We start from the raw sequence: 24,582 nt of genomic DNA, 5'->3' as shown, positions 1-24,582 counted from the left end.
TTTTTCAACAAAGAGCTCAGTAGCCTGTGAGGAATTGTAAATATCCTCAAAGGGTCGACAAAAACGTTTTCTGGGTATGGTCCGCATCGTATTGTATAAAATTACTGCTGGAGAAAACCAACGTTTTGGCTATGGTTGCAGTGGCCTCCTTCTGGGAAGACCAGCAGTTGTTTTATACAATATGATGCGGTACCATACCCAGAAAACTTATATGTCGATCCTTTGACTCTGGCCACAGAAGCCTACGGAGTCATATCCTCAAAGGGCTTTGCTATTAATCCTGTGCATTTATTAAAATACCATCAGGAATGTTATCAGTACCAAATGAGAAGTTTGATTCTAGTCCTCTGATAACGTTTTATACTTCTTTCTCGTATGTTGGACATAAAAAAGCTCTTATTTGAATTGTTTGTAACTTGCTCCTTTCTAGCATTTGGTGGAAGCATTTTGATAAGATTTTCCGAAACTTCTGTTAAATAAGAATTGAATTTATGTGCATATTTATTTGGATCTGGGTTGGATTTTGCATTAGTTTAATATTGTGGTGGCCTTCACATATTATTCCTGTTTTTTCTTACTGTGTTCCATATCGTTTTCATTTGGTTTGGCGCAGTTTTTACCTAATTTTCATTTGTAGGTTTCTGAAACATTTTAAAGACTTTGTTTTCTAGCTGATGATGTCTCCCAAAAAAAAGTATTAAAATCTGATTTTTGCTATATCTTTATTCTTAATTCTTAGTACAGTACTGACATGTAATAACAACTCGCCGTTTCTTTCTTTGTCACTTTGACATTTTTGCTGCTTGGATTCGTGATATTTATGTTTGAAAACAAGCACCGCACAGTAGTGAAACAGTTTCGACTTCGAAGTCCAATTTTACCCCACTACCTTCACTGCACCAAGATACAGAAGAAGCATCCCATCTCACACGACACATTCCAGCAGTTAAAAACACTCTCATTCGTAATATTGTGATAAGTACCTGCTGCTTAAATGAGTATTTTGCATTCAACTTAATTTTTAATGTTTGGTTATGAACAACCTGTCTTACCAGTGGCCCATGTTCTGTTTCTCAAGGCTTCACTTTCGGTGATCACACTAAGCGAATTGGCGTGTTGACATTTCGTCTATTGTGAATATGCATCATATGACGTTGCCTCCCGTTTCGTTTCACTGCCGTCTACTGCTGCAATTTTAGTTTCGTTGCTCCATAGATCCCATTGATACATAAGAAATGAGCATCTTTGGTTTGAAGTATCTGTCAGCATGTTTGAAGTTTCGGAATTTACGTGCAGCACAGTTGTTTGTTTGGTAACGTGTGTATGTTAGTAAGGTCTTTGAGTAAAATATCGAATATATACTGTTTACAAGTAAGATAAACACCACAAAGTGTGAATCCAAGATATATGATGTGAAAAGATTCGTAACAAATGTAATATTTTGTGCTCCAGGACACTGTGCTTGTTATGTTTTAAAGATGGCTTCGACAGAGCAGTTGGGACCGAATAAAACGTGGGAACTTTCATTGTACGAGCTTCACAGAACACCACAAGATGCGATAACTGATAACACTGAAATAGCTGTATCTCCGAGAAGTTTGCATAGTGAATTAATGTGCCCTATATGTTTGGACATGCTAAAGAAGACAATGACAACAAAAGAGTGTTTACATAGGTTTTGTTCTGACTGTATCATAACAGCATTAAGATCTGGCAATAAGGAATGCCCTACGTGCAGGAAGAAACTCGTGTCGAAGCGTTCGTTGAGACCAGATCCAAATTTTGATTTACTCATTCAAAAAATTTATCCTAGTCGTGATGAATACGAAGCTCATCAAGAGAGGGTGTTGGCAAAATTGAGCAAGAGCCATAGCCAGGCGGCGCTTGTGAATTCGATAAACGAGGGAATCAAGTCGCAGTCACAGAACAGGCCCCAGCGATCACGTAAGGCGGCAAATGAGTCTGACACTGCACCAGGTGGGACACCGAATGCAAGCGCCCCGACGACGCCAACGCATCAAGACGCCGGGGCGCCGAGACCGATAACGCCACCTGCAAGCGAACCTACACCTCCAGCGGTACCGCCCCCACCCCAACAGCCGCAACCGCCCCCGCCAAGCCCGACTCTTTCCAACAAATCTACCAAACGTCTTAAATCTGTCCCTAACTCCGAAAACGAGTCGGCAGGATCAAGTGTGGAGGCTGGCGGACACGAGTCGTCTGTAGGAGAGGTCGATGCCGCGGAACCAGCTATGTTAAACGAAGTTGAAATTATTTTCAAACCACATCCCACCGAGATGCTGGGGGAGCAGGTGCTTATCAAGGCACTGAAGGACAACTCTGTGCGGTACATCAAGACAACAGCCAACGCCACAGGTTTGTGATAACATCAATGCTACATTCATTGCAGATCGTTTCTTCAAGCTCTCTGATATTTTTTTGGCATTTGCAGTTTTAATATAAAGGGAGCGTATGTGACGTGGAAATATAACTTCTGGTTTATTGAGACATTGTATTTTCAAGTGAAACGTCATTGGGGTCACAGCACACATGGTTGCTTTTAACTAATGGGCAAATGTTAGAAAAATTGGAAGTTTTGTGCTTGATACAGTTATATGCCTGCTTGCTTACTTTTGCCATTGCACGTTCCTGCTGTTTCTGGTGTTAGGGCCTGCACATGATGGTGAAGGAAAAAAATAACTATCTTTTCTGTATAAAATGGAGTGGATGTGAGCTAACTTCTGGCACATTGACTTTCTGTGTATGGCCTTAAATATATTGTATAATACACGTGCTGTGCATGACATCTACTTGCATTGAGAGCAAACATACATATTGTTGTAGGCTTTGTCTATAAGTGCTGTGAGATAAGTGTATTGTGATGAGAAATGTTTTTGTTTACGTGATTGGCTTGCTACTCCATTTAGTGCTTGAATAGCTGTAATGTGGTATAAAAATTGATGTAAATATTTATTTACAATTTTTGTGGTAACATTTTTAGCTCTGCCTGTTTTTATGTTATTTTTGTACACTTCTCTTTGTGCATGAGAATTACACATATAATTTGCAAGTAATTGCCAGTTGCCTGCTGGCTTTATTTGCTGAGCATGTCTTTTTGAATTTATCTTTGTTTCATTTTTTAAATATAGATTTTGCTGTGTGACAAATATTTCACTCAGATAGTGACATGGTGGACCGTGTAGTTTATTAATGTTATATACTCGTCAAGGTGTCACAAGTTTATGTTGAGGCATAATAGTGCTATCTGGATTCAAAACATTAAGTAATGCATGTACAAGTACTTGTACTTGAACAAGAAATACTTTTATTTTTTACTTAAGAATATGTTTTGAAGTGATTAGTAGACAAGTTAAATTGTCTTGCAATTGTGTAGCTGATTTATTCTGCGTGTGTGCATTATTCCTCAGTGTTGTGGCTTGTTGCCATTGTTTCCCTTCTTTTAAATGTGGTTCCTATTTCTTGCCAAAGTCGAATAGTGTATTGACAGTTTACAGAAATGTGAAAGAAAATTAGACAGCTTAATCTCGTATGATGACGACGCATTTACCATTTCATATCGCTATGGTGCTGTGCAGAAATATGGGGTTAGTTGTTAGGGTTTGTAGGTATAGATTGATTCAAAATGTTATTCTATTGGTAGTCTTTTTTTTTTTTCCCCCGAGATTGGTTTGCTCATGCTGTAAAGTAATGATCAAGGAAATGCCCACCATCACTGGCAGTGTGACACCATTTTCTCTTTTATTGATTTACTTATACTGAGATCATTTAAATAGCTGTTTAAGTATTTTATTAACTGCAAGATACAACTTTGTTCCTTTATTTACACAGACATGTTTCAGCATCTTATAAGCTGTCATCAGAAATATTTGAACATACTGATACCCATTGTCTGATTTTACTTGTGATGTCATCAAAATATTGGACATAAACCACTCATCAAAATTCAGTGTGTATATAATGCACTCCAATACTCCAGTTATAGCTATTAAAATGATATAAAATATGCTGTTGCTGCCACCTCACACCTGAATGTGTTGGCTTTCAACCTAACCTAGACTTTGGTCTATACAACTGATCAATATATTGCCACATCAGAGTTTCAGATTCACAATTCTTGGCTTCTATAACTCACTGCTGAATTATCGGAGGGGGGGGGGGGGGGAAATTACCTTTTGGTAAAAAATATAGAAGCAAAATAAATATTGACAGTGTTTTGTTCTGTCTCTGTTTATAAATTTATAACACCACAAGCCATATCATCATGATGTCTTCAGTTAGTCAGTATCAGTGGCCCATAAATTTTTATGATTGATAGCTGTGGCAGAGTATGATAGGAGTTAACATTTCCTTGGAGGTGCGCTATAGCAGGGCATTTGATAGAGCCTATTCATTCTAAACTGGTATAGTCAGTACACTGATTATGTGAGAATTGACTGAATTAAACTTTATAGTAATTTGCTCGCTGGTGCAGTGGGTCAATAAAATGACACACAATTAGGAACATCTTGGATCAAAGTGGACATCAGGTATCTGTAAGTGCAAACGACATGTATCACAGTCGGAAATATGTGGGGAATTTTGGACATTAGTTCTCGGGTTTGTAATGTTTGCTGTAGACTCGAGGACTATTTTCATAAGGTAGCGATGGTTTTTTATTAAAAATTTAGACAATGTCTGTGATAACTGCTTCCATCATTGGTAATGCTAAAATATAGATTGTTGTAGTTCCTTTGTGAGATTTTTACAGGGGATATGTGCTTAAAACAGTCCCAAAAATGCAGTAATGATCATTTTACATTACTTTATATAACATTTCTTCTCTCACAGACAAATGCTTGAATTTACAGTAGTGAACTTTACGTTTTGCAGATTGTTATTTGAAGTAGCAAAATTATTTGATCTATGCTTGAAAGGTGGAAAATATTTCTTCATTCTAATTAAAAGATTCAGATAGTGTTAGTAGCTGCTCCTGTTGTAGTCTGTCAGAGAATCAACATTTAATATTTTCTTGACTCACAAAAATGTGTTTTAATGCTCACATAATCTCAAAAATTTATTTCACTTTGTTAACTTAATATAGGAATAATGAAGTTTTGCTGATATAATTTTTGCCCCTATAAAATTTTGTATTTTATAAAACATTTTGCACTTGCTGCTCGAGATATGTTAGCTTGAAGTTTTGAAAGATTTTATATCGTTGCAGCCATGATTTTTCACTGCTTGTTTGTGAGTACATGTTTAATTTTTTTTCCTAAAACAAATTTTATTGTTGTTATGTTATATGTCTTCTGTTTTCAAATTATGAGGATTGTAATTTCATTCTGCAGATTGAAATGAATTTTGATCATAATTAAAGCCTATTTATAGTATATGAGAATTTTTTGCCAAATAATGTTGTGGAAGGACAGTTTTCTCATGGCACAGAGTTGCTATGTTTTAGAATGCTGAAATGAACTGATAATTGATATATAATAAATGAGGTTACAAAATTGTCTGTTTTTGTTTTATTTTTTTGAGTCATTCAAATTCAGAATCTGATATAAATGTGAACTGCTGTTTACTGTGTTTATAAACAGTGGACACACAGGCTAGTCATATAAAGCACAATTTGTTGTGTGAATTATAGTTCCATAGAAAAAATAAAATACCATTTTGCAATGCTATATTCATAGCTGCATGTGATTTCAGGTCTTGTGAACCTTATGATACTGACCACTAGCTTTGAATATTGGTGTAAGGCTGATTGGTGATGTGTATTTGGAATGGAGGCTATGGTAACATACTGATTCCTAGAGTGTAGTTTAAAACATGATAATTTGGTTGTGAGTTGACATAGCCAACTAAAGTGATATCTGAAAATAAGTTTATGGTGTAATAACAACATGAGGCAATTTCTCTGTGAAAGATCAAGGGGTGGAAACACTGTCCAAAGTCAGTTATTTGTCACCACATATGGTGTAGGACAATCATTGGGGAAATACGGAAGTGTCCGATCCTGCCCGTCTGCTTTGACCCGTGACGTCACAAATATGGCGGAAACGACCATAAACCACGATTCCAATATGGTGCATATAAAGTCAGTATGTACACATTATGAGGATGAAAATACATCGAAAAACAAGCACACACACACTTTCCACAAAAAGCTTAATGACACTAATGGGACAAGCATGGGAAATGGGGTCTTTTTGGGTGGTCGCAAACTAAATATAAACAAATTTAGACACCCAACCCCATACAGAACGACAAAAAAAAAACGACATCACAAAACTCCACAAATACCACTAAACACAATATCATCTGGAATTGGACACTTCCCTTTCCCTTGACCTATATAGCTCAATAGCAGCTCCCGATCCCATAAATTAGGATCAAACACTTCCCTTGGCCTATATAGCTCAAAAACATCTCTCGACACCAATATCAACATACACAGCCACCCATTGGGATCGAACACTTCCCTTGATGTGTGCACTGTCTATTTTATCCATCATATCCATTCCTGAACATAAACAACAACAGATTAATTTTAATAAAATTACCGCATGATGTGCAGCGAACAACACTAAATTAACCTTCACACAAAATCATTAACTCACTGAAATGAATTCCACTACAAACACAGCTGACACTCGAACAATTCTGGATAATGAGCAAAAGTAAACTGAGCCCATTACACCACACAAACGAAAACCCTGAACATACCACCAGAGAGCACAACAAACCACAACACTACGATATTTACAAACATGCCACACTCACAAACCGAACTCCGCACCGTCATGACGTCACACACGACAACCACCTTACGTCATGGGTCAAAGCTGACGTGTGGGATCGGACACTTCTGTCGACCCATCATTGGCAGAAATTGACAATTACAACTTTTGGATGATGGCTAAAGGAAGTTTATACTACTCGTGATGCAAAATACTCTAAAATTTATGACAGAATAAACATGTATCAGTATAGTGAACCTGTTTTCCAAAGTTGACTTGGCAGGGACTGGCTATATTCAGTTTTTCACTTAACTGGATGTAGTGGATTGTGCTTCGGATACCACTAGCATTTCCCTACTGTTCCGGTGCCATTCATGAATTGTATGAAAGAAGACTGTTGACAATCTTCATGAGCCCACATGTCTGTCATCAAGACCATTTATTGAGATATTTGTGGGAAGAAGGCATACATATATTGCTTGACTCTTCTTGTGATGCACACTTTCAGAATTTACCAGTATACCTCTCCATGTTCACAATCCTGTCACACTTCACCTGCCATCCACACCCTATCTTTGAAGGATGTTGGTAACACTTGTCTTGAGGGTAGTGAGAAATTGTGGTGGTGGTACAGCTGATTTGTGTAGTCAGTGACATAATGATGTTTTCACTTTGATTGTGGGCAAAATAAGTATTTAAAATAACAACAACTTCAGCACAGTAGGTGGCAGAGTGCAATCAAACTGAAATGTCACTGAAAAACACTTCGTTTGCAGGAGAAAATACACACAAACAGTCAATAAATAATTTGACAATGCTTTTTTATTTTTGTTTGCCTTATCGAGGTGTTTCTGATGTACAGGGTAGGCAAAAATTCATAAAGGGGATATAACTGTGAATAATATTTTCATTTATCATTATTTGCCACTGAAATTTCACAGACCAAGGATGGGAGCTTGCTTACATCTATGTGTGGAGTATAATTTCTGGTAGGTGAAAAAAAAGAAGAAATACAATGTTATTCACAGTTATAACCCCTTCATGACTTCTGGCCCACAGTGGAGGACTTTGCACCTATTTAAACAGAAAATAATGGAAAATGAAACTACCAGCTTCCAAGCAAACACATACCTCTGGTACACTACATATAATCCTATCATCACATCCTAGATTTCACTTTCGGCTTTTTTTGGTTCTGCACATTCTTTCACTCACAACCAGTCAATCTGTCTCCACAACCTGTGTTTAATATCCACATTTGTTGGCTTCACCAACTCAACCAAATCGTTACATTCCAACCTACCCTAGACATGTGGCTGTAATACAGGTACATTATGCTATGCTATAGGTCAGTATGTCACCACAATCATTAATATTATTTCAATATAATTACAGAGAAAATGCTGTGTGCGGTATTGTCCCCTTTTGATATGTGATACAACAGTGATACTGTATATCATGAATTTGACTAGTACTTGGTGGGTATCTGGATGTATGTGGTACCAGATGTCAATGCCTAGATTATGCAATTCCCAAAAAGTATGATGTCATGCTTTGTAGACACTGAGTTGGCACCCAAAAGCATCTCAGATGTGTCCCATCAGGTGAATTTGGTGACCAAGACATCAATGTGTGATCTCTATCACACTACTCAGACCCATGTAGCATGATTCTGGCCTTGTGACATGGTCAGTTATCCTGATGAAAGATGTCAGACTCAGGCGACGACATCAAGCACGAAGAGAGGGATATGGTCTTCAGTAGTGTCTATATAGTCTACAGCTGCCATGGTGCCTTCAGTTACTACCACAGGTCTGATGGGAACCTTGGCACATGTCCCTCACCCCATAATACTGCTCACACTGGAGCCTGCATACATGGTACTGTGCATGTCTCAAGCAGCTGTTTGGTGTGTGTATCTGTACTCTACGACTGAACAGGTGTAACAAGAAATGTCATTCATCCAATCAAGCGAAACGTTTCCATTGATCCACAATTTAATATCAGCGATCTCCTTCCAACTGCTCTTTAGGGGTTGTCTGCTGCAGAGTCCCACCTTTAGTAATATTAGCTGAACAATATATTCTTAAATACTTATGTCTTCACCAGCCTTGTACTCTGTTAACAAGTCTTGGCTGTGCCATTTCCTAGACACTTGTTCCCAGGTGCTGGACCATAACAACCTGCCTTTTGTCAAAGTCATTTTTCAGTGGATTTCCTCATTTTTTGCCTGTATCATCACTAGAAAGATTCCCATTTGTGTTTGCTCCACATGTTTACTTTCCCTACCATATCAAATGCCCACAATGCTACCAGGCAGTATATAATCTTGCAGTCGACGGTGGTGGTGATGTTATGGCTCATCAGCATATATCAGTCCAAGAAACACCTGTAAGTGGAACGGAAAATGAAGAAAGGGCTGTACACACAATCTGATCAATTCATATTATGATATGTGACAAAAGCACTATATTAAAGACAGTTATCTACAAAACCTGATTAATTCATAGGTTCATGAGATAATGACTTACCTCGTTAACAGCTGTTTGTTGGCTACCTCATACTATCGTACCCTTGGCTGTCTAGAAACTGATGGAGACACAGTCTCAATTTCTTCTCTGTGCCACAAACATACACAACATATGATTCTGTCTGTGCATGATGTGCTCTGTCTATGATGTAGTGTTCTGTTCAAATTTGGATTTTTTAAATCTCTGTTCTTTAATCCTACTAAGAACTGAAGAATTATTTGAATGTGTTTTTTAGCTCCTCACTCTTTGGAAGTCTTAAATTTCTTTAGATTTTTTCTACTGAATCTGTCTGGCACCTTCCTCAGCTACAACTAGATTCATGTAAAGACTGAGTCGAAATTAGAAAACCTTAAGACCAAATTGTTTTGGGCGTGCCTTCATAGTTGAGTGGTCACTGTGTCTGGCTGCTGTGCTGATGACCTAGGTTCAAGTCCCAGTACTGACAGGGTTTCTCCTTGGGGTGCATACAACTTTGTGATGCAAAGTGAGGAGCTGCTTGAGTGAGAAGTAGTAGCTCCGAGGTCTAGAAAGCCTTAGGGGGATGTGCTGACCCCATGTTCCTCAATACCACAGCAGAAAGATGACTTCGGCAGATGATGACACAGGGGTCTGTCAACTTATCTAAACGTTGCAAAATCAAACATCTACATGGAAATGAAGTAGATGCAAACTTTATAATTGTCATGGGAATCAAAGGAACAGGTGCTCTTTTCTGTTATTGCACAGTGGTAGCCGAATAGTGGACCATCACTGATGGTGACAGGTATTCCACCAAAATTTACTTCCATTGCCTAATCAGTGTGCATTGGACATTCTGTAGCCACCAATTCATGAGAACTCACTTCTCAAATTCCACCTCCCATTTTCAATATAATTATGGATGTTTAAAATATTTTATGAAGTTCAAGAGTGTAAGTGATTATTTGTTTCCTTGCTCTCTTTAGCAATTAATCAACATTTTATTCTCTGTGCCGGAGTGGCAATGAGAATATCTGTGTTACTCATATTCTCGTGGTTGCGGAGCAGCTCTCCACAAATGAGTGGGCTTATCTACAAAATTGGCCTGAAGATTATGGAATGAATGTTTCAGAAACTTTGTTGATGGTGCTACCAATATGAACCACCAATTTTGGCGGCTTTCTTTGTGGAACTATTTGACTTGATAAGTATACCCAGATTGGAAATGATCTCTGGATTGGTGGTCACTGGTCACGGTAAAAGCGCACTTATGGTGTCGGTGGCTTTTGTGTTACATGCTACATTTGTTAACTGTTTGTATGGTGAATTATGGGAAATGAGCATGACAAATGATGAGTCAGATGATTAGACAAGATGGCACTATCAGTGAGAAAATTGTGTTCAGTGAATGTCAGGATGATGTGGACTGTATGAAACTAGGTGGTGGCATAAGGAAATATAATGTGCAGAATGTTATCCTATGAAACGGAAACTAAGGGTGTTAGCACACTGGACTCACATTCTGGAGGACAAAGGTTCAAACCCACATCCGGCCATCCTGATTTAAGTTTTACATGATTTCCCTAATGTGCTTAAGGCAAATGCCAGGTGCTTTCTTCAAAAGGGCATGGCTGCTCTCCTCCTCCATCCATCCCTAGCCAGAGCTTCTGCTCCATCTCTAGTGACGTCATTGTTGATTGGATGTTAAACACTAATCTCCTCCTCTCTCCTCCATAAATTTAAAATGTTTTCTTAGGTTCCTGCATAACCACAACCTCACTAATTGGGCTATGCTATGGATCAGTCCATTACCACAGCCAGTTTTCCTCCAGTTACATTTGTTGGCTTTGACAACTCGCAACCAAACTGTAATATTTGAACCTAACCTATACTTTGGTTTATGCCATAGATCAGTCTGTCACCACAATCTGTTTTTTCACACTCACATTTGTTGGCTATGCCAACTTGCAACTTTGCAATACAAAGCAATTACCCAAGCAATCATATCAAATTCCAAGAAACATAAAGCACAAAAATACATATGAAAACCAGTACCTGAGGGTATAATCTGTAATAGCCAGATCAATAATCGTCAGTCTTTCACCATTCATATTGACAACAAAAGTAAGCAAACCATATCTTTCATTAAAACAAGCCATTAGATTCAGCAATTTTCACTGTCTGTTGCCCACTGTCAGCCAAATGCCTATAACCAATGGAAAAGAATTGCCAACTCATAACTGCTGTTTCTTCATAGGGTCCATAACTGATTTTGTGAGACACTAGGGAAATCATGGATGGCAAAGAGAAACAGAAAACAATTAAATTTACGTTGGCAGCACTGTGATAGTAGCTGAAGTCAAGCTGTAATAGGAAAGTCTACTTACAAAGTTTCAAGAACTGTCTTTTAATGACAACTCTAGGAATACACTACAACCCACTGCTTATTGCTCCCTTGAGGTCATGAGAACAATATGACAGTAATTACAGCATGCATGGAGGCATTTAAACAGTCATTCTACCTGCACCCCATATGTGAATGGAATGGGAAGAAGCCCCAATAACTGGTACAATGGGACCTACCATCTGCTCTGCACTTACCAGTGATTTGCAGAGTATAAATGTAGATGTAGTGACAGCCAAATTGTTCATTTGGAATTTAGATGAGACTGGTTCAGCTTTTTCTTTAAAGCCTATAGGGGTTCTATAGTCTGTGTGTACCCCTAAAAACATTGCTGCCATGCAAGCCGGCATTGGAAGGTGACCTCATCATTTTGTATGAAAACTTGCCTTGTCATTGCAGCTTGGACTATGGAGCATTGAAAGAGTATTCCATCTGCTTCAATTTCATCAATACAAATATCAGAGTGTGGAACAACTAATTGCTGCGTCCTATGGCTGCAAATTTGTGAGCCATTGTTGACTAAAGTCAGCGAGTATGCAAACTGAATTCAAACTCCTTGGATGTCCGATGAAGCTCCTTTTCACTTAAGTGGTTATGTGAATAAAGAGAACTTACATTATTGTTGTCAGATAAACCCTGCTCAACTTTAGCAGTGTCGTTACACAATACCAAAGTTACTCTATGATGTGCAGTTGTGGTGTGATGGGCAAAAACTTTTTTGAGGATGAATAAGATTCAGCTATCACTGTGACATCTGTTTGAATTTTCTGCCAAGTGCCAAAGAGTTTTTCTGGCTCAAAGACTCCATACATTTGCAGATATTAACATTCAGCACACTAGGTTTCTACAGAATGGAGCCACCTTACACACTGCCAGTTTGCAGCAGCAGTAAAATGATTGCTTATGGACCATATAATTTCAAGTCATCGTGTTCTCCGGACCTTTTGTGACTTCTTTTTATGGGGACCATGTGAAGAACTTCATGTTCCAGACTAAACAAGTTATCCTAGCTCAACTAAAGACATAGATTGAAGAAGAAATTACCACTATTCCAGGTGATTCCTTGTGTTGCACTGTGTGGCACCTAAGACAATGGATTGCTGAATGAATGCGTGCAGCACAGTGGACAGTGTGTGATTGAGTTATTTTTGAAAAGTAATGCATAATACAATTTCCTGTCCTGTACAGCATATTTTGAACCTCGAATAAAGTTTTGTGATATTCATGATTTCTTTGTTTATTGTCATGAATTTTCCTATTTCTCTCCACCATCCTGTACATGCCCTTTCAAAGAGTGCTCTATTTATGTGGTTAAGCTCAGTGCAATTAGGATTTGACTGGTACCCCAATGGTTGACTGAGGGTGAGACAGATTTTTTTCCCAGGTTGATTATGTATTCATTGTATCTGACATGTTTAAACTGTGTGCTGGATCAGTACTCAGATCCAGATAACTGCCTTATGTGGGCAGTGTGCTAGTTGAGTGTGCTTATAGATTTACCCAAATCTACAATTTTCTACCGTCCCTTCTAACTTGACAGGTTCCAACTACTCAATCATTCCATTACGCAGCTCTGTACACAATCTTCACACATTTTTGTGCAGATTTTTTAAAAGCATTTTAATAACTTTATTATTGCAGGCAATGTAATGACAACATTGTTGTGTGCCCCAACACTAAGCAACTAAGTCATGTCCCCAGGTGCAGCAGGCACAGAAAATGAATAATACTTCACAGAGTCACATACTATATCACTGCTCACCTTTAGTTGGAACCAGTTGTTTAACACCTTTTTTGAGCACCAAGATGCATTGGGATTTGCACAAATTAATTTTGGATATTTACTGTAATGTGGGTTACCGCTATTTTTTTCTCAGAGTAGCCCAACACACATTTAGCCAACTTTCCTACTAAAAGTCACATCCATCAGGTGATAGAGCCCTGGAAGGTCATGGAGCTGCTTGGTTATATTATGCCTATAGATAGTATTGTGGGTATTCTCATAGTCTTCTTTGTCAAAGAGAAACTTACTAATCCTTATGAACTATGGACCTAGTTGTTCAACTTGTGCCCCAAGGTAATGACTGCAACTTAGAACAGTGTAATGGAAAATTCTGGTTTTTGGTGCATTTTAAAATGGTCTGTACCATAAAGTTGAGGAATAACTGTAATAGTTCAGTTTTATTAACATTTAAGAAGATTTTGCTGAGGAAAAATTTGAGATGCTGTAACAATTCTATGAATGCCTACTTATAGATAAAATATCATGTACTTAAAAAAAACATAGATTCTGTTTGGAGTTTTAGAGAGCTGTAGGCTTGAGAGGATGCACACAATCAAGCATATTGTACATTCTGCATAGAGAAACACCACACACACACACACACACAAATGTAGTTGTATGGAATGACACTCTGTTGGCAGTTAACATTTTCTAAAGTGCTGTATTATAGCTCATATGCCTCTTACCAAATCTCTCAGTTGTTCAAGCATCTAATCTGATTGGAGCAGACAAGCAGAGAATAGGAATTCAGTAAACACTAGTGCTCTGGGAAAATTTGTAAGTCACCTACTCAAACAGATGCTGTTACCGTATGTGTGACAGAATGCTCTACACAAATTTCTATAAAGTTTGTGTAAGTACGAATACTCACTCGGTGATTCCAAAAGGCAAACACGTGAAGGAGCGAGGCTAGCTCTGATTTGGTTCCAATTTCAAGAGCTGTGGTGTCTGAGCTATAGGCTGTTACCACAAGTACTCTTATTGCTAAAATTTTTGCACATGCTTCAGCTGTCATCATAGCACATGATGGTAGATCATTGTATGTTAAGACAGTCTCTAAAACATCCCACAAGCTAAATACGGGATGAATTGCAAGACTTGCCATTCCTCAGTTTTGTTATGCTTCCTAGGTAAGTGGTATTCTTGACCAGAGTGGTATTCTTTACATTTCACACGCAGCTTCTGGGAAAAATTAAAATACTGCAAGTAGTGTAAAAACACCACAAAATCACAAGAACTGCCATTTAACAGTGCGACAGCTTGAAAGAGAGTTATGAATTGTAAGAAACAGTGATTTTATGAAGATTATTCTGTCTAAGGAGAAAATTTGCTGTCACTTCGTACTTCAATAAATTTAGTCACAGTGTAGACAGAAAGTACACAACTGAGTATAATTTGGCATATAATGACCATTTTGGGAGTGATCATATGATGTACATAATTTTTTATTGTTAACTGTCACTGGTTAACTGTCACTGGTTACAGTTCAGATGTGGCGACTGCTTCATTCTTCTAATAATGGAGGGCAGCCAACTGATTCTGGACGGAAACTATTTAAATTTTTTTTCTGTTAACATTGTTGACCTCAAACATGTTTTCTGCTATCTTTTAATAGGCTAATGATTTCTTCTACTGTTATTTTTGTTAATTTGTGAAGTGATATTTGCCATCGTTAAATGTTGTGAGAAGAGGTGAGCACTATTAGATATTTCAGTTTATGGGCCTTCTTCTGAGTGTGTAGTTATTATAAAGACAACGTTGTTTTTATTAATGTTTGCTGTCCATTTTTAAAAAAGCTTTTCTGCTTGGAGACACTTATTTGTCATAAGTTTTGGGGACAGTTGCAAAACAGTTACACACACACAGTTACACACTTAATGCCTCTGGCCTATCATAAGGTTATATTATTGAACAGTATGTTGTCTTTGCTTTGATGTGCACTGTGAAATTCAGGTGTAATCATATGCTTGTTGGTGAAGAGAGTTATTTTTGTCCATTAGTTATATATCGACTTTTCAATTGCTCGAATAGCTTAACGTACAGTGTGCTAGCCTAGGAAACAGGGAGGTAATTCAGACCCGGATTAAATCGGCATTATGGATTAATGACAGTGGCTCTGGTATACTGGCCAGCCTGGATGTGGTATTTAGGTGATTTTCCAAGCTCATTTAGGCAGATGCAGGGCTGGTCCCCAATCTCAATCTTAGAAAATATGATACTGAAACAGTTAAAATGCGATAACAAACAAAACAAAGTCTACACAGCTGCACCTGATTGATTCACACTGCTTCTTTTCATTAACTAACTGTTGACTGTGGCAGGAGAATGAGGAAATCCAGTGATATACACATATTTTACAAAGGTCTTGTTTCCATGCTAGCTCAGAGACAGTTGGTATGGAATCGTTGAGACTGGACTGGGGATCAGTGGAAACTTGTCACTTGGTTGAGTGAGTGACATTTCTTGTTACACTGGGTAGATGGTTGTGTCTGGATATGCCATCATTTGGACTAAAGGCTGCTTGAAACATGCCCAGTACCATGTACACAGACCAATGGGAGCACTGTTATGCTGTAAAGGACATTTATCTGTGTTTCCATGTGCCCTGTGGTAGTAATTGAAGGCACCATAACAGCTATGAACTATGTGAACATTACCGTGGATCACCTGCAGCCCTTCATTCTTCATGTCTTCCCATACTGTTGATGACATAACTGTTCATGTCACAAGGGCAGCATATGATGCAGAGGCTTGAGGAGTGTGATAGTGAACTCACATGTCTTGGACATCCAATCTGAATGTGCTGGAATACATCAGGGACGCTATCAGGTGCCAGCTCTGCACCCTCAAACTACCAGCTGATAATTTATGGGAATTGTGTGCCCTGTTGCAGAGACATTTGCTGCCACATATCTCTATAAACCTACCATGAACTTGCCAAATCCGTGCTGCACAAAATCACAGCAGTATTGTGTAGCAAAGGTGGATCAAAATGCTATTAAGCAGATGTTCATAATATTTTGGCTCATCAGCTTATGTGTAGTTACATAAATAAAGTAATGATTCAAGATTAATAGTTAAAGGTAGCTTGTAGGAGTAGTTAGAATCAATATTCATAGTTGATGCTATACACAAAGAATTTTACCTCATTTTGTCTCCAGGCAGCAAAGTTTAAAGTAAACCTAATCATCAGATAACGTCTGGAACTAGATGATCCTCTGTCATAAACTGAAAACTGTTGGTCCCGAGTTTCAGCTTCTTACAAATATAGCACTGTAAACTTTTGGAAAAATATTGTCTGAAAGCTCACACAAGTTTTATGTAAAAACAGTTAATATTTTCTGTGTGTATACTAAGTTTAGTTTTATTTGTATGGAGATATTGGGTTTGGTAGTACAGTTACCAAGAGAATCTACTTGCATTCAGGAGGGACAGGGTTTCAGATCTCTCTCTGGTGATCATAATTTAGGCTTCCCTAAAATCATTTCAAGGGAGTCATGAATGGTTTTTCAAACATTCTTTTGGACAATACATTTCTTCTGCTGTAGTGCACTTCTGGAGAAGCCAAAATTAAAAATGTGCAGCCCATTGATAAATGGAATATCATGTGATGAGTCTTTTTATGCATTTGGAGAGGAACATCGCTGCAACAGTCTATGCTGAGATCGTAAAAGGGTTTACAAAAAACAATGCACTATCAAACAAGACAGTGCTTAGGTGACACAGGCACAATAAAAAAATGTTCCAGTGTGTGTGAATTCCTAAGGGACCAAACTGCTGAGGTCATCGGTCCCTACAGGCACTTTCAGTGTGGACAAACAAGTCTGAATGAGAATGAACGAAGTGGCAGGCCATCTCCCTGTGGAAGACCAGGGATTGCAAGAGAAGTGGATGCTCAAAGACTGCTGTACCACATTTGAGAAGATAGTGTGAAAACTGGAAATCAGCCTGGATCACTTTTCAGCGTCGTGCATGAAATTTTGAGCTTGACAGAAGTTGCTGCTTGTTGGTTTCTACAACTGCTTACATCCGTTCAACAGGGTAGTTAATTAAGGCACCAAAGGAAATGCTGCAGATATGTCGGACCAATCCAGATGCCTTCTTTAGCCACTAATCACCATGGACCAAGGATACCCATATTACAGTTTGTGGAGGGGATGGAGTATTTTTAATATTTTGGAAGACTAATAGCAACATGTAAGTATCCATAAAAAAAAAGTTACAGTTCTGACACTTTTAAATATCTGCGTAATATCGACTTTTAAAACATTTCTGTGAAAGAAGAACACCTGACTACATCATATTTTTTCCTTTTCCTGAGAACTGCAGCCTCCCCTCTTCCCCGGATATGGGCACCCTTGCCATGGGCAAGTGGTTGGTGTATCTGTCAGAGACAAAAGACGAAAGAAATCAGTGGGAATGTGGATTCACCATCCTGAACAAAGCAAAGACCCAATTATCAGGGTGGTGCTGAGTTTCTTTGGGACTGTCTTGCGTGCTAACAAATTATTCTCATGAGGGGACAAAACTATAAGAGGAACACACTACCAAAATCTCCTACAGGAGACTGTCGGATGAAATATCGCAGGAAGCTGTCCAAGAGGATGTTTTTGCTCCATGGCGATGGTGCAGCTCATTCTGCACTCTACACATTTACACCCACCTATCCCCCCCCCCCCCCCCCCCCCCCCTCCTCCCCCTCTGGTCCCATTTTGCCATTCCCCTGTATTCTGCTGATGTGGCAGATGATGAGTTCTTCCTCTTTCCTTGGATAAGGAAACCATTGCATGGCAGGGATTTCTGGGAAGGTCTTTGCCAAGTGATCCTTTCTCTCTTCCTAATTGCTGTGCTCAGCCCATTATTTCATAGCTGATACTCTGTGTGTAAAACCCTCTTTATCTTCCATGTTAAGACAGTCATCTTGTACTATTTGAAATTTTGACCTGCCTAATGAAATGTGATGTTAAAAGTGATCTAGTATGTTTTTTAGGCATGCATGACTTTCGTGAAAGCAGGACTTTGAGGAGCTAAAGTTAAACTGTAAATACACACTATGAAATTAATAGTGTGTGGACACTGGCTACTGTTCACTTCGAAGTGGGCATTTTGTAGGTGCACTTACTGTCACTACTATTACATTTAATCACTGGTGAGGCTGTTTATTAAGTTATGATACAGAATTTATGAAAGCAGAATTTGAGTCCATTCTTTTCGAAACACAGAAAAATGTGCCTTCACTCATAAATCATCGAATGCAGTGTTACCTGGAGCATGCTTACTTGTGTAATGCATAATGACTAATATCAATATATTTTACTTATGCTGCTTGTTGAGTTTCCATAACATTGCTTATTCTACACTGAAAGCTTGTAACAGGAGATTACATGTATGTAAAGTAATTATTTAGGAATGGAAAATCTAGGATGGAATAACGACAATATTTCAAAAAGGCTAGAGTGCTACTCACCATACAGACTATTTTGAGTCGCAGACAGCCACACAAACTGGGTTTAGTGGCCATAGGCAGTGGTTTTGTGTGTGTGTGTGTGTGTGTGCGTGTGTGTGTGTGTGTGTGTGTGTGTGTGTGTTTTCTGTGTTAGAAGACCTTTTGGCCGAAAACTCACATGTATAGGAGTCCTTTTGTTTAGCCTGTCTGTGATGCAACATCTCCTCTGTATTGTGAGTAACAATCTGCCCTTTTCATAATAAAGTACTTACTTGAATGTTTGCTATGTTCTATTATTTTGGCTGTTGCTGTTGCATGGTAATAAAGTCTACCTAGTTCAGATCAGAACAACTTGTAAGGCATTAACAACTGAGACAACTTTGGACAAAAAACTAGTTTATTATGTGCATTTTTGTGAACCAGGGATCAACTCACTACTTCATGATATTGGGGGTGGGGGTTGCTGTGTGCACATGCCACACTGTGTAACTTTCCTGAGCTGCGTAAGCCATGTGTTGCCCTCCATTGCTTAGTTTCACTTTTTACATTACATCCTTGTTTCTGTGTGGCCTGGATTCTAAGGTACTTGATCCTTTTGCTGTTGCATCTTTCCACCCTTCTTTCTCTTTCTTGTGCCTGAATACACAATGAAGGGAAATTCCCTATGCTGATACCCTTTTTTCTGAATGAACTTCAAACTTTGCTATATAAACAGCTATCTCATATGTCATCACTAGCCGGAACATTGATTTGACTCTTATCATAAGACCACACATAGAATTAAAAACAATCTGATCTATGCAAAGGTTGTTATTAGCACCAAAGTTAATGTCTAGATATTCTTGGATGACACAAGAACGAAAAATTGATTTTAAAAAAGCAAAAACAGAGCTGCTGAACTCAGCTTTCAAACATTTCTTCAAAGGGAATACTGACCTAATGTATTTCTCACCCTACTGCAAAGATGGATGCTATAGATATTAATGTCAGTGGCATTGAAAAAAGCTGAAATTGCTAGAACTGAACTAAACTTCAGGTCCCAGCAAAGTTGTAGATACTTGGACACATTCTAGGCTCAAGATTTATGAGATATACTGAACAGAATGAGTTGAGGCAGTCAGGTAGATCCAATATGTCTTGATTTCCAAAAAACATTCAATCCAGTACCATGCCAACAGTTATTAACAAAATATGATAACGTGGAGTATAAAATTAATTTATAATTGGTTTGAGAGTATTTTGGTTGGGAGGAATATCATCTGGGATAGAGTGTGATCAACGCATACACAGAAGTATCTTTAGGCTTGCCTAGGTTAAGTATGTTGGGACCTTGCAGTTTATGGTGTATATTAATGACTTTCCAGACAGTAGAAATACTAATCTCAAACTTGTTGTCACTGATACTTTACTTGTAAATGATGTAAGCCGCATGGCTATTTACTTAGATCTTTATAAGATTTCAAAGTGCTGCACGATTGGACACTCACCTTAAATGTCCAGAAATGTAAAATTTTACACTTCACAAAACTTATGAATGTATTGTTCTGTGACTTATCAGTGAGTTGCAGTTGGAGTGAGAATATGCATACCGATGTCTGGGTGTGACATCTTCTAGGGATAAGAAATATAATGTTCATATAAGCTTAAACATAGGTCAAACAACTGGAAGAATGCAAAGGAATTGGCTTACGAAACATTCATCGTAGAATAATGATCAAGTGGATGGGATCGAAGCTAAATCAGACCTACTGGGAATGACGAATGTTTACGAAGAAGGGCAGCTTAAATGATGACAGGTTTGTTTTACCTACTGGAGGGCATCAAAGAAATACTTAAAATCTTAATTGGCAAGTGCTTGAAAATAAACAGCAACTATCCTGTGAAAAACTACATCTCATTTCAAAAACCTGTATTAAATGACAAATCTAGGAATACAGTACCACTCTTTACACATTGCTTACATAGGGTTTGTGAAGCCAAGATTCAGCTAATTACAGCATACACAGAGAAATTTAAGCAGTTATTCTCACTTTGGGTATGTGAATCGAATTAGAAGAAAACCTAATTTGTAGTACGATGGGAAGTACCTTCTGCCATACACTTCACTATGGTCCATAGTATACATGTAGTTTAATATTGACATAATTTTGAAGGTTTTGAAGTATCTCTGGAAACTATGTGGACCTACATGATATATTCACTGCTGTTTGTAGTATAATTGTGTGTGTGTGTGTGTGTGTGTGTGTGTGTGTGTGTGTGTTTTGGGGGGGGGGGGGGGGCGCATGTGTGGGGTTCATAAGTACAACTCGTACATTCACTGCTTAATCTGTGGTGTCATTTGAAATATATATCATAACTGCGGGAAGTCATAGAGCCATGAAAACAGTCCCTATAATTAAAGAAGTGAATACCTACTATTGCATTTCTGTTATATATGGCTTATTGGCTGTATGAATGTATAAATGTGTGACTCTCCAAGTTCAGTGATTTTGATTTCACTGTCATGCTGGTCCTAGGATACTGTCATTCATTTAACATCACTTGCACATATGGTACTGTTCTGCTTGTGTGTGCAAATTCCAGATGGAAAGGTAGTTTGGATTTAACATTAAACTCTAGGCCCACCTCATAAATAGAGTGGTGCCTTAGTTCTGAGACCAGAGGAAAGGACATGTATATCACCTCCAACAGATCTGTTCACAATAAAACATTATGCTGCATGAAGTGCCATCAGATTGATGACTGTTTTAATGTAGCCTGTTTATAAACAGTAGAATTTAAGGTACAAAATTTCAGAGATATAAAAAAATCTAAAAGATTGATAGTAAATTTAGCAAACTGTTATGATGGCTACTGTTAATACTTTTAAGTAACTTGCAGTGGAAAATATGTGCTTTTTTTAATTATGTGTTTCACCAATTTGTCTACATGATGTTTCTGAATCATCGTGAACAAATGATAGAATTCCACTCTGACATGTGCTGCCCTCGATGCTTGCCTATATCATTCTTTCATGTTCATTTGCACTATGTTTGCACTTCACATTTGTTAATATAATTTATTTATGTTGTATGATTTCAGTTGACCATCTTGGCAAGTATTTGGCAATGCGGCTGACACTTGATCTGGAGGCAGAGGTACCTGAGCCACTCCGTCTTTTGAACTTCTGCATTTATATAGCATCAGCACCTGGTCAGCTTATTGTCTTGAGTGGCACACAGACACTGCGACAAGTCAATGACAAGTTCTGGAAGATCAACAAACCATTGGAAATGTTCTATTCCTGGAAGAGGTCCTAGGGGCAGGGCCAGGATCGCTGACCGGCGGTCTCCAACAGATCGTGAAGGTGATCCGTGTTGTGCTAGACTATTGGAACAACTGATCCACTGAAAGACAGCATTATTATTTTTCACATGAAATTTGTTGTTTTGAGTTATGAGTAACTCAAAAATCACATTCTGAGTTGTTCACCTTTTGTTGATGTAAAGAGAAGTTATGCTCTTGCATAACTATTTTATTGATCTGAGATATATTTATGAGGAAGTGTAATATGAAACAGTAGATCATGTTCAAAGAAATGTATACTTTTGTGCCTTACTTCCCCTTTTCTGTTGTTATTTATGTATCAGATTCTGAGAGACAGTATTATGTTTCATGGACAGTATGTTACCATGACAAAAACTAAGGAGAACTTGTATAAGAGTATTTTGCATGATGCTCTTGTCTAATAAACTTGACCTTTATACAGACATATAGATGAAAAACTATGTTGGGTCTGAATATTGTGATGTGATTTATGAAAACATGGTGCAGCTTCATTTTGAAGATGCAGTGTTGAGGTAAAATCTTTTGGAATGTAATGCAGAATATTTTAGTTTCACATAATTGTCGACTTGATAACCACTGTAAAGTTGACAATGATAAATGTGCAAAACAGCAATGTGCATTTTGGTGTAGTGTCTTATGTTGCACTACACATTGGCTGTTTCTCTAAAAATTTCACTGTTTACATACAAGTGAATTTCAAGTGCTTCATTTTACTGTTTGGGTGAGAGAGAAAGTGTGTGTGTGTGTGTGTGTGTGTGTGTGTGTGTGTGAGAGAGAGAGAGAGAGAGAGAGAGAGAGAGAGAGAGAGAGAATATGTGTATGTTTGCCTACTGTTGGAGAGAGGGAAAGTTGTGCAAATTGTAGCCTGTGACATGGAGATAATGTTTGTAAGTTCCAAAAAAATTGAAATTGAAATAGGGCTTGTTTTTACAGCATGGATGACAAACTAGTGATGGTAACAAGAGAATGAAAGTTTGTATATCGAATAACTAGGAAGAGAAACAATTTATGACCTTTTTTTTGGTGTGCAGTAACTAAATTAAGTGTAATTCTGAGTGTTTGAAAACATAATTGTATGTGATATTTTGAAGCACATGACTGTGTTTAGCACAAATTCAGAGGATCAAACTGTAAATCAGAGTGACATGTAATGAGCTTATATGTCGTCAAGTGCCTCACAAATGTTTTGTTTTTTAACCACAAACTGCAGTGCAGAATGTGATATGTAAACATGCTGCAATCTATTGCTATGGAGGACAATTGCAGCGAGGCTAGTTTAATGTAAAGTACAATAAATGCAAATCATGAAGCATAATTATCACAGAAAAATACCAAGATTTGCAACTGAAACTTTTGTCTTGGTGTATAACATTCATGCTCTTTTTGCTGGATGATTTTAATACAGAGGTAATCATTAGTTGTATTGAACTTGTAACAATGCTTTTTCCAAATTTTACCTGTTTTATCACCATCCGCCTGCTATAGTGTATTATCAGAAAGAATACACTACAGATATTTTGTGTACTAGTCAATTGGTTGCATTGTAACAGTAAGCTGTAATTTTGAAACAGTGTATGTAGATACTGCAGAAATTGTCAAATTGCAGCATTATTAAATTTTGTGTAATGTTGTGAAGATATTAAAGAAATTGCGTCAGGGACATCTCAGTATGCCATCGTCATTAGAGAGAGAGACTGGTCTTATTATTACTGTCCTAACTGGAGCAACACTTTGGTTTTGGTGTGGACTTCTCACCAGAATAGTGGAAAAGTCACTTCAGATAGTAACAACAGTATAGTTGTTACATGCTGTTGTGTCTGGCCAATTTTATCTTTAATTTCATCTGGAATAAAGACTTTGTTCAAGTTTAATCTTTTCTCTGTCAGTTCTATTACTATGTCTTTTTTCAATTAATGTTAGCTCTCTCAGTGACTGGTTCAACAGTAGAGATGTGTTCACTCTCCGGAAGGTAATCACTAACTTGTCATCAGTAATACTAAAAGTTGTTCTATTATATCTTTTGAAAAGAATTAAGTTTTCTAATAACTATGCAGGATAGTTTCAAAATAGAACAAGCTTGAACCGATACTTCCTAAACGGTATTTTTATATATACTTTCAGTAACAAGTACTTAATTTCATGCTGTTTCCAGCTTATCGGAATCTGTCATTTTAATTATCACCTTGTGGTGTGATTGTAATGCTATAGGTATGAAAGTAGTATCTTTCAACATGCATTGCATATGATTTGCGCTTGAGTGAAGCTGTTATTATGTGAACAGAAAATAAAACAATATTGTTCTTCTTCACTGTTTTTCTTTAATTTCTGTTATACGTTGTAGGTTTTAAAAACACTTTTCATTGAACCAGTGTGTGTTCTGTTATTTACAGCAA

The 24,582-nt window shown here is 37.8% G+C and overlaps 1 protein-coding gene across 1 annotated transcript; it reads left to right on the top strand.

Annotated features, from left to right (window-relative positions):
• Positions 1–1,199: 1,199 nt before the first annotated feature.
• On the top strand, positions 1,200–24,497 carry LOC126324601 (E3 ubiquitin-protein ligase RING1). The gene is made up of 2 exons (XM_049995074.1): positions 1,200–2,376; positions 21,944–24,497. The coding sequence occupies exons 1-2, from the start codon at positions 1,479–1,481 to the stop codon at positions 22,159–22,161; spliced, it is 1,116 nt and encodes a 371-aa protein (XP_049851031.1). The 5' UTR covers positions 1,200–1,478; the 3' UTR covers positions 22,162–24,497.
• Positions 24,498–24,582: the final 85 nt, after the last annotated feature.

Source organism: Schistocerca gregaria, chromosome 2 (assembly GCF_023897955.1).
Source record: "Schistocerca gregaria isolate iqSchGreg1 chromosome 2, iqSchGreg1.2, whole genome shotgun sequence".
Lineage (NCBI taxonomy): Eukaryota > Metazoa > Arthropoda > Insecta > Orthoptera > Acrididae > Schistocerca > Schistocerca gregaria.
This window is presented reverse-complemented; position numbering and strand designations above follow the sequence as displayed.